The 11,819-nt window shown below is 30.4% G+C and overlaps 1 protein-coding gene across 1 annotated transcript; it reads right to left on the bottom strand.

The window, feature by feature from the left end:
• Window positions 1-2,950: 2,950 nt before the first annotated feature.
• On the bottom strand, window positions 2,951-11,493 carry LOC148233147 (uncharacterized). The gene is made up of 7 exons (XM_088190912.1): window positions 11,302-11,493; window positions 6,798-7,274; window positions 4,238-6,161; window positions 4,039-4,162; window positions 3,707-3,885; window positions 3,522-3,638; window positions 2,951-3,438 (listed from the first exon to the last, which is right to left on the bottom strand). Exons 1-7 carry the CDS (start codon window positions 11,452-11,454, stop codon window positions 3,293-3,295), a joined length of 3,120 nt encoding a protein of 1,039 aa, XP_088047038.1. The 5' UTR covers window positions 11,455-11,493; the 3' UTR covers window positions 2,951-3,292.
• Window positions 11,494-11,819: the final 326 nt, after the last annotated feature.

The raw sequence follows: 11,819 nt of genomic DNA, 5'->3' as shown, positions 1-11,819 counted from the left end.
CCATTAAATGTAATTTTTAAATTTAGTTTACAAATTACAAAGTATGCCTTAGTTTAATATACAAAATATGAACCTTATATTATTAATTAGACAGTATAGTTTTTAGTTAAAATTTGTATCTTTATTTTCGATATAAAAACTCTAACTCTGATCATAACATATTTTATATTTTTACGTTCATGATTAAAATCAAAAGCAGAATTTTTTATTATATATTATATAAATACCATCCACAAAAATTTTAATGCGCGTTGAAATTAAACTTTTATTTTATATCAATGGTCGTCGATCTGGTCCGTACCATCCACTAGTGGGCGATTCAAACTTCCATGGTAGGCGATGGGTATTTTGATCCGATGTTACAAAATTTTTTTTTCCCCCATAAATCGTACCATGCTATATAACAACTTCTCATATACTATATACGTATAAATAAACTGAAGTAACTACTTTCAACAAACCTAACCTCCTCTAAAAAAATGCATTACTGCGACGTTAGTGGACGATAAGGAAATTATCCCATAATAAATATGCAAAAGTGGGTAATATGTATAAATGGATGTTGACCCCTGATTTACATAAACTTTTGCTTCTATTTTTGCAAAATTAGATAATATGAAAGCTGTAGTGATACTATTACTTTTTATAAAATCGTATATTTTTCCTGCAAACTATAGTGTTAAAATAATTAATATGTTAATATTAGAGGTACTAGGAATTTTGCTATTATTTTCAGATGGTCTAGTTTAAGTTAGTCTGCGATGAGAAAAACGTCTTTGTGAGATTTTTATTTTTGTAGAGCTGTTTCTTGACGTTATTTTTCGTACATAAAATCATATTTTTTTCATAAGAATAAAATGCTTAAGCTTGAAATCAACGATCGGAATCCATCAAAAAAATTAATGAATAAGTTCTAAAAGTCAATCCTAGTTTCGAAAGATCAAATCGGGTAATCGGAGCCTGAAGAATTCCTAGAAGTGGACGACGATCGGATTTTGATGAAGACAAATTATATCTGGTGCGGAACACATGTAACGCACGCCCTTATCTCTCACTCACTCTCGTCACTGAATACGCGAGCGAGCGAAAGGGAACGTATCTCACCGTACGTGCCTGCTACACACTCAAATACACTGCTCCATGTTTTTAGATGTTTATCGTTACGCATTATAAGTAACTATCAAATAAAAAGTAGCAGTTTCATTAATTCAAACTGTATATTTTGTAAAATAAACTAAAATTTGTAGCTTTGTTTACCCATTTGTAACACATTAGGCTAACGCTTATCATGTTGCAACGAAAGACATTGTAAGAAACACTTGGCCTCTGACGTAATCTTAACGCAAATAATGAGCTAATCTAAAAGACAATAAGTGTATTTAGAAATAATACAATTTAGCAACTAACCTAAACTAAAAATATAGTTCGTTATTCATAAAAAATACACAATTTGGGAAACTATAGTTAAATAAACAAATATTTGTCTATTAAAATATAGATGTTGCTATATATTAATTTAGGCTTGATTTAATAAATGTAGTAAATTCATCAAATGTCTCGCTACATTATCTAATTTCTCATTATAGTGATTTTTTTCACAAAATAAATAATGCTTTGTTAAATATGTTACACAGATGTAACTAAATCTATCAATGGCAACTTGCGTTGATTAATGGCTGTAATTTTTTTATAAAATATTATATTTTTCAGAAAGGAACCCAATATCTGACGTCTCAGAGTGAAGGGTACAAATGTGGCACATTTATATAACATTTTTTTTTCACAAAGAAAACAAATTGGAAAACTTTTCTTGATATATAATATTACCATGTTTTTGTCACCCTTCATTATATATTATATAAACAACTAGTATTTCTTTATTATTGCGAAAATGGATTAAATTATATGCAATATTTCTTTATAATGAATGCACATGTAACAACATATTCATACAAGTTTAGGGGTATGAATTTATACTTGGAAGAAGCTGAGGGTAAAATATTGTACCGTTTATTGTTAATCACTCAGTATATAGCATATATAGCCAATGTCAATTATAGGTTAGCACAGATTTAATGAGCACTACTCCCCACTCCCAACCACTGGAGCGAGTTTGCTCGCTCACACTATTACACGGTATAAAAGCGAATCCATCTTCGGATAGATAATGGTGTTTGATTGAACTGATAATATACATACATAAATGTAAATATTTGCATTCTATGTAAATGTAAACAAAATATTTTTAATTGTTCTTTAATTATTTATAAAATAAAATATAGGATATGGCGCTTCCACAGCTTGTATGATAAAAGTTTTATAATATGGGGAAAATTGTCAATTAAGTTAATAATTAATTCAGCCAATGATTAAATTAATTTAAATATTGCCGGTTAAGTTAGCTATATGTTATGTTTACAAGTACTTGATAAGTATATATACAAATATTTTTTTCATACATATACACATTATATTTATACCTACGCAGTACGCACTATCCTTATGTATTATTTTGACCTACCTTTCATATCCTAGTCTTATCTTTACCGCTTTCTCGTTCGTAAAAAAGTGCCTGTCATTGAAAAACGGATATTTTCTCAACACTTCATCTTGCCACATAAAGGCACTAAAAATACACAGAAGGGCGTAAAAACTGACTCGCGAAAGAATATTTATTTTTAAATTAATATTTACTATTTCGTGAAATTAATATTTATTTTTATAAAATTTCAGTTTCTATAACAAAATGTCAAGCTCAATATTTTATACAATATAATTAAAATTCAAGTTGATCTTAAGAAGGATAACATTGTTTGCCAAAAAGTTCTGGATTTTTAAAATTGGTTCCATCCTACTGAAACCACATGTAAGATTTATTCTTAAGCACAAAAAAATCAGTCATGTATCTATATATTAATATAAGGAGAATGAAACAATGAAAAGTACCAAATTTATATATAAAATATTTAATAAATTAGTATTATAAAACATTTACTAAATCACAAGTTCAAAAAGTTAAACTGTAATTCGCATTATACTACATATTAATGTCATTTTATGGCATAGTATTCTCTAAAGTAGAAAGACTCATACAGTCTAATATCAATGAACATGTCAGATTCTACTATACATCATCTAAACTAAATTACACATATAAATTACATATAATATTAAGAATGTTAACACAAAATTAATTTATAATTGACGCTTATAAATATTATTTGGCATCCTTATACATAGTTTGATTAATATAAAAGCGATTATGATTTTTACAGTTTTTTTAAGCATCATATTATATCACAGCACTTGAAGCCATCAAATTAAGACCACAAGTGCCATCACCTCTGTACACTCTATAATATCCTCTCTCGCCCCAATTGGGTCCCCATGAGTTCTTCACTATCCAGAAAGGCATATCCTTCTTGAATATAGGATATTCTATAATAAATAAAATAAAAACATTTAATAAAGTATTTCATTTACATAAATAGGTATCATCAAAGAAAATATGATTTACTCACTGTGAATTCCATAACCGACGATCAGTACACCATGATCCAGATCATTATGATTACACAAGAACTTCAATGGATGAGAAATACCACCCATATAAAATTGCATAGCATTTGCGTTAATACCTTTAAAAATACATAAAATAGTAAGCCTACAGAATACTACATAGGTGTACTCAATTTTTTTAAATTACCAATTGATATAGGTCCATTTTCTGCCAGCCATTTTGCCATGTCATCTTCGTTTGATGAAATATTTACAGCGCTGGATATCTGCACTCTAGCAATTGATTTGTTGAAGTTGCACTTTTCATCTTCAGCATCATATGGATAATCTTTTTCCAACTCCAATCCACCGAGCTGTTCAATAGCTCTACAATATTAACAGAGAGCTATTATAAATATATGTTACAAAGGAATTAGAATTCTCTACTGATAAAATATAAGACATGCGATCTGATCCCATCACATGTATTAAAATGCTATGTATTTTGTAAAATAACTCTATATACTATTTAGAACTTGCCTATAAGCATTATCTGGAAGTCCGCCATTGCAACCATCGTCTAATTTATCACAATCGACGAGTTCTTGTTCGGAGAGTGATAAAAGATTCCCGTTCTTGATTTTATACTGTCCTTCGATATTTCCTGGTTAAAGATAAATAAATATATTTGTATAAATAAATATTCATATACGTTTCAAACTAAAAATAAATTAAATACCTGTGACACTGAAAGCCCAACAGCTTCCGCATTGACCCTGATCCTTCACCTCGGTAACTGCTCCTTGATCCCTCCAATCAAAAGCGACAGGTATGTCCTTAGTTTTCGGAATCACCGCTTGTGGGAATGGAATGTTATTCTCACTGTGAAGATCTGGTCTCAAACCCAAATAGCTAGCTTTGAACTCCTCCATTGACAAATCGGCAAACTTATTAACGCCATACTTCGCAGTTCCCATCTCATTATCGTTCAAATAATCAATCATCTCCAAATTCTTACGAAATATTTTAAAGCGCTTGAGGTACTCATCTCGCTTATGCATGTACTCTTTTCTGTGTATCAAAAGAAAATCGTTGAACTTCTTCTCGTCCATGATCAACTTCTCCAATATTTTGATATGTTGAAATTCCTTCAACTTTGCATTTCTTCTCTCCCTTACCTTATTACTCAAAGATTTACATTTAATTTCTATCTCGCGATGATCAAGCCAAATTCTTTCCCAAATGCTTGCAGTGCAAATCTTCTTAGCGCTGTTGTTTTCGACTCTGAAAGTTATCTCGGTCAACTGACCAGAGACTATCTGCTTGGACGCTGAGAGAACTTCTTCAATCGTATGTCCGCTACTGTTAGTAGTCAGTTCGTAATGAGCCAAAGACGCTTTCGCTAGTTCGTTTATTTCGGTGTTAGGAAGTTTAACGGAAACGGGAGCACCGGGAAGACCACGGAGGCTTCTCTTTGCAATCTTTTTAATCAGTTTATTGTCCAAACAATGTGAGCTCAAAACATTTTTTTCACCGTTCGGCTTCAACATGACCTCGACGTTACAAATCTTATTTTTGCCATTTATCAACTTCTTTTTGCAATCATAATTTTCACTGCCTTGCTCGAAACAATTAGTAAAACCAACGCTCATTCTAATCTTATAAATTATAGTTCCTGAACGAACCGAACTTATTTTTGAAAAGTGCATTACGTTCAATAACACTCTCTTCTTATCGTCCGAGTCAAAATCGTCTAACGTATCGACAGCGTGTTGAGCTAATTCTTCAACTTGTTGCTTCTCTGATTTAAACGTTAAGACACTACGCCTGCTTCTGACGTGTAGGACTTCGGGATCTTTGATCTCTTCTGAAGAATTCTCTTCAGAAGACTTTATACTATTCTTTGTAACTGGCTTCACTTCTTCAGATGAATCTTTAGATACATCGCTAACTTTTTGCAGCATATCGATAACTTTTTGCATAGCTACATTTGTCTCCTTCTTATTAGATACCGCTGGTGCTTCAAATATCAACGGTTTATCAAAATCCATGAAACCCAAGAACATATCGAGAGCCTGCTTTCTCTCATTCGATAAAGTACTCTTCATAGTTACAGGTACAATTATATCGTCTACAGTCATGGAATTTTGAACAGTACCCAATTCCTCAACTACTTTTTGTTCCTTCACCTCCTCCACCAGGTTTTCAACGTTTTCAGTTGCATCGGGCTGTTGTGGTGAAACACTTGCAACTATCGCATCAGTTACTTGATCTTCAATTGTATTGACTGATTGTGGTGTAGTTTCCACGTCCATAATTATTTGATCTTCAATATTTTTAAGCCTTTCAGCAGTTATGGTCTGAGTCTCAGCATTCTGAACCCCAAGTAAAGCTTCCTTATGCACAGCTTTTATGTTATCGTCCGAATTAGACGCCGGCAAAGCTTCGCCATCGTCTCCGAACGTAAACTCTTCAGTACAATTATTTGACAAAATAGCTCTAAACTTTGAACCATCCGATAATTTCAACCAAGGCTTTTCTAAAATCTTCACTTGACACAAAGAAGTGGAAGTGATATTCTTACATGGTTCTTCAGCTACGTTAGACACACACGTCGTTGTATCAATATCCAGTAATAAGATATAACGGATTCCATTAACAATCTAAAATTAAAAATAGTACCATGAAGTTAAAGTAAAACAGATTGTCACAAAGATAAGATTAATTCATATTGATATAGTCGTTATTTTTTTATTAGGTCTCGTTCTTAAATTACGTCAATTTGTTTTTAAAACGCATCGTTTTACAACATTATTTCTTCAATAAAATACTTCTAGTGCCATTTTTATTGAGTGAAAATTAAATTTGCGACAAAATCTTCATATCAAATTAAATATTATTAATTAAGGTAGCCCTAGTAAAAATGATAAAATTAACTATACATTATAGCAAAAAACTAATTAAGTCAATATTCTTTACTAGGGCCTATACCACACTAGTATTATCCTAAAAAATCGCACAGCTGTTTACTTTTTGTATATTTGACATGCTGACAAATAATATTTAGCGATGGTAGAAAATAACTTTTTTTTTGTTTGGTAACTAAACAATCCCTTGTAATATTTTTATACTACACATTAAATAGGTTAAATTATCAATATGATTTAAAAATCTGATTAATGATTAAAAAATCACTTTAAAAATGATTATAATATAAATCACAAAACTCAAGTGTGTTTAAGTATACATTATTCGATCGTATCTTTGTGGTATAAATAGTTTAAAATCTGTATTTATACCTGGGCTTGTCGTTGAACGCTGATGATCTTCTTAAGCGAGTGATTCTCATTAGGTTTATGTCTGTCTAGGTGTTGAACGGCTTGATTCGCCAAATCGGACACCCCCTCAGCATTAACATTTATATCTGTGGGGCAACCTGCGCACCATGTATCATCGCCACTGGACATACGACGCACTGCTACGAATTGTTCACCAGAACCCACATATTGATCGTTTAATTGAATTTCGTGAGCCAACTCCACAGGCTCCGACGGGGTAATTACTATTTCTGGTACAGTTGCAAACAGAGCGTCTTCAGCTTCTTGAGCTTCTTCTTTAACATCCAGTTGAGACAAATCACAATTTGTCCCTTTTTCGACCACCACCAGATCGTCGTTTACATATTGGAACAGACCTTTACAACTCACGGTCGTTGGGGTACACAAATCGTAATTGCAGAACACAGTAACATTGGCGTTGATGTCATAAAGATTGTCCTGAAAATATAATACGGTTTTAGATCGTTGAATAAAGCAGTTAAACAATCTAATATGCTACAAACTAAAAGGAATTTGTCCAAAGGCGCAATTTTTTTTCTACGTCCAAAAATATAAATAAATACCATTAACGTATTTACAACACATTTTTTTATTCCCCAACCGATGATAACCTTCCAGATACACTATTAGTTATCTGTTAAGAAAAACATGTATACTATCATATTTATAGTATATATATATACATAAACTAAATAAACAGTGATTGAACAATTATTCAAAAGCAGAAATATGATTACATAAACAATTCCTGTTCGTTTTACAATCGACTATTATGATAAGGAAAAACCTGTATCGTGTTGAATGAATCATTAAGTGTCTCATGTAATTAAAATAATAAATTGCGCGTGTGTTCGAATACAAGTAATGCAGTCACGTGTTTATGTTTGAAAGGGTTCACATTCATATTTAAAGTGCTTAACTCATTCTTAAGTGCATCATGGAAATGCGTATAAGTGTTACAACAGCTTTGATTCAGTCAAGTGATTGAATGATATGATTATATTCGACATCCTTTATCAATCTGTTTATGAATGGGCACAATGCCCCCTTGTTTAGCACACATGCTTAGGAGATAACCTTAATAATCAGTAAATTCACTAAAACTTAATTCAGACGGAAACAGCATTTGAAAATGTATTTTTATTAATTGTAAATATTTTATATAATACGTCTATAAAAATGTTTTTCTTAGTCACTCTAATTATCTAATGATACGCCTATGGTAATTACATATTAATATTTGTGACTGATAAGCGAATAATATTAAAGGAAAGCATAGAAACAGTTCTTAAAATTATTTTATTTATTAATAAAATCGTGTAATGAGAGCGAATATAACTTAGAACTATCAACAATTTAATCTAATGTCATTAACAAAATTGTAAATAATTCATTTGTACTATTATCAACGGTTTAAGAGTACTGATGCTTATTGGATGCTGAAATTAGACTAAAAGCGGCATCAAAGTTTTACTCTGGCTGAGATCATACAGCTGTCAAATTCTGCGCGGTAAGCTGGTGCATATCATCATATTTGTCAATCAGTAAATATTTATGATAATACTGATTTCGGAATTTAGAGTTTTATAAAAATAGAACAGCTAAATTTAAATAAATATGTTTTTGATAACTTTAGAACATCACAATAAGTGGATTTTAAATAGCCTCTACTTTAAATAAAGTCTTTTTTCATTGAGTGAATCCATGAATTAATTTGCCACATAATTAATTAAATATACTCCTGTTTCATACCTGCTACATTGTTTACACAAAGTGAAATACGCCGAATTTATATTTATAGAAATATCAATGGCATAAAAATAGATATGAATGGAAGGAAGCCAAGTATACAAAGTAATTTTAAAAAGGGCAAAGAATCCATACATAAATGTACGTATATAGTATATAAACTTTAGATTTGCGATAGTAATCAAGCAATTAGGATTGTACTGTACAAATTAAGGTGGTCGTTTTGAACGAGTGTCGACAATTTAGAGCATGAACGGTTGCTTATTACACACACAACCTCAGAATGTGGTATGGATATCATTTGTTGCAATAACATGTTGAAAATAGTGCTTGAGTCATAAATTTATTTATTGTAAATATTTTGTTGAAACATAACAAGCATTAGATCAATGCGTTACAACGGCGTACACATAATCAACAACTACCAAAAAAATAGTTTGACACCAGACTGAAATCAAAGTCTAAATCAGTGACATTTATTTTATTAATTATTAGCTATTATTATAACTTACAATCAATAGATGTCACTAGCTCAATTTTTTTTTAATTATTCATCACAATATTCAAACATCAGAATAGGAAAATCTAGGAAATTTTAATCTGTGATAATCGATCGGATGTATAATTATACAATTATCACTAATTTATTCAAGACAAGATAAAAATTGAAAAACACAAGGGTCTATACGGGATTCAAACTCAGGTTTTTATGATATTTGTAGAATCTAAGAAGTCTATTGTGTGATAGTTATTGAGGAAATCTCAATCAATCCATGTAAATGAAGTAGAAGAATAAATTAAATCGAATTATTCTTTCGTGTTTTTGAGTATTAAAGCAGATCCTGTTTTTATAATCGACAGCCGATTCATTAATGACAATTTATCAATTCAAAATGTATTGCTCGCATACAATATAAATAAATTCTGATTTTATTCGGGTATTTTTGGCTCAACTCTTTCATTGCCTGTGTATAGTGAAAGTGAAAAATACGACAGTAGTTAATCGCTGCTAATCAATTGTTGATCCTAATTTAGAATGCCTTTGCTTTAGAAAAAATATTCTTTATGAAACAAATACATTCTAAAATGAAAGTACATTATATATTTCATTCCCACGATTGGTTGAAAAAGTAATATTAAATTTAAAGAATAAAATATATTTTCTCGAAAATCACAATATAACAAGTTGCAGTTAGTATAAAGAGACTAGACAAGCAAAATAACTACATAATAAAAAAGTACACAATTGTGTCTCTGAAATAAAGAAGGCTGATGGACCATCAAACTACTAAATGTTCCAAAATTTTATTCAATAATGTTTTGCTAAATTTAAAGTTTTAACGTCTTCATTTAGTTTCATACTTGTTTCAGATAAAAAAGTCAACAAATGATAAGCCTTTTTTATTGCTAAAGATTCCAATGAGTAATATACTTAATAAAAGCATTACAAAATGTCTTTCAAGGAATAAGTTTTTTGTCATTTACCACATTTTATTTTACTACAAGGGGAAAACCAATAATGTAGGTTTTTTTTAATTGAATGACTAGTTTAATATATACTTTTTTATTAATTAATGAAAATATATAATTGTGTTTTTTATTTTTACTTTATTACCCTGATAATAAATTAACATATGAGAGAAAATGAAAAGAAAACTTTAAAGTTAACTTTCAATGACGGTTATGAATTATAATTATTTAGCTGACACGCCGGTTAGTTAAGATTTTATCTTGAAGATTCGAACCTGCCAAGTGTATACGAATATATTTTTAAGAATTTTGGAAGGTTTGGATTGTTTTTAGCTATATATACATCAAAACTCTTTAACACATTACAGTCCAATTACGTGTTTTTGAGTGTTAGCGAAATTTTGCAGTAAGTCTGATCAAGCTTTTTCAAGGGTTACAAATAATGGAACTGAGGCTTGTAAATATATTTTACGAACGTAAAGAAAATTTAAGCTTTAATCGAGAAATGTATTTAAAATTATTTTGTTAAAAATCACACTTTGTCAAAATATTTATTTCCGCGAAAATAGCAAACCGTAATGTGTTAATTATGATTTTAAAATAACTCGAGGGCTAGTTAGTTCACCGCTTTATATGTATACAATGGGAAGACAATAATAAATAAGTAGGTAACTTAATATTTTTATTAGCATTTTAAGTATACATTGTATTTTTTCAAACATTATATGTTTTTAAACACATAACATACTATAAAACAACTCGTGATTAAATGTTTTTAAATAATAAACAAAATTTGACAATCAACACTTAATAAACAGTTACCTCATATTTTTTTTAAATTGTTTTTATTCACTAATTGTTTCCTCAAATTCCTCAAATTGTTTTTATTCACTAAAAAAATATGTTATCATCTCAGACATAATAAACTCGTAGTATAAATATAATATTTTTGTCAATACAGTCACGATTATAACAATGTTTATTCTTATACTTTACTTAGGTGTTAACAAATTAGCTATTTCTCAACGTGTTGATCATTGTATTAGATGCGTTCTAAGAATTTAATATTATATATAATATTAAAATAATATAATTCTTACAAATAAGCCTATGTTAATTTTATATTTTATTGTTCAACATTGTTGCGAAACATTAACAAGAACGTTAAATGGCGACGATTTGGTAATTTGCGTTTTCTTGCGAAAAAAATACGTCATGGATAAAAAAAACTAATGAGTCAACTCACCTTTTGTTGCACGTTAATCAAGACACCCTCAGTGAAAGTGTGAATATCCTGTTTGTTGAGGTGGTCTATGAGAGAACTGATGTAGTGCGACTCATCGCCATTCACAATGGCCAGTAGGGCCAGAGAGCAAACCAGGAACCAGCAGCGACCCATCGCGAGTCGACCGTCACCGACTATAACTCTGACGCATCTGATGACGGTCGTCTGACGTCCTTGTTTACAATAATAGAAGTGTTGCCATGTGTGAAAAATTGTTGACAGTTTTATTTTTTTATTAAATTAAGAAAAAAACAACCACTCAAATTAAATACATACCACTACCACCGTATCTATAAATATGAGGTAGCTTTTCATGCGAGTTTATTTTTACTCTGGACCATATTCATGTTAATCACAATTTTTTTAATGTACGTTTTTCTTACTCAGCCGTGGTGAATCGTTGGAAGATTTGCCAAGGCGGTCTTTATAAATAATGTCGCATGCTTAGGAGATCAGCAGAATTGTGACCGTCTGTGACA

Source organism: Plectrocnemia conspersa, unplaced genomic scaffold (genome assembly GCF_051122295.1).
Source record: "Plectrocnemia conspersa isolate PC_06_02 unplaced genomic scaffold, ASM5112229v1 ptg000008l, whole genome shotgun sequence".
NCBI lineage: Eukaryota > Metazoa > Arthropoda > Insecta > Trichoptera > Polycentropodidae > Plectrocnemia > Plectrocnemia conspersa.
Note: the sequence above shows the minus strand (reverse complement) of the source record. Positions and strands in the feature narration are given on the sequence as shown.

Coding starts and splice junctions, on each gene's coding strand:
- LOC148233147 (XM_088190912.1), bottom strand. CDS start 11,454: ATGGGTCGCTGCTGGTTCCTGGTTTGCTCTCTGGCCCTACTGGCCATT. Junction 6,162..6,797: donor GCGTTCAACGACAAGCCCAG/GTATAAATACAG, acceptor TTTTAATTTTAG/ATTGTTAATGGAATCCGTTA. Junction 3,886..4,038: donor CTTCCAGATAATGCTTATAG/GCAAGTTCTAAA, acceptor TTAATATTGTAG/AGCTATTGAACAGCTCGGTG.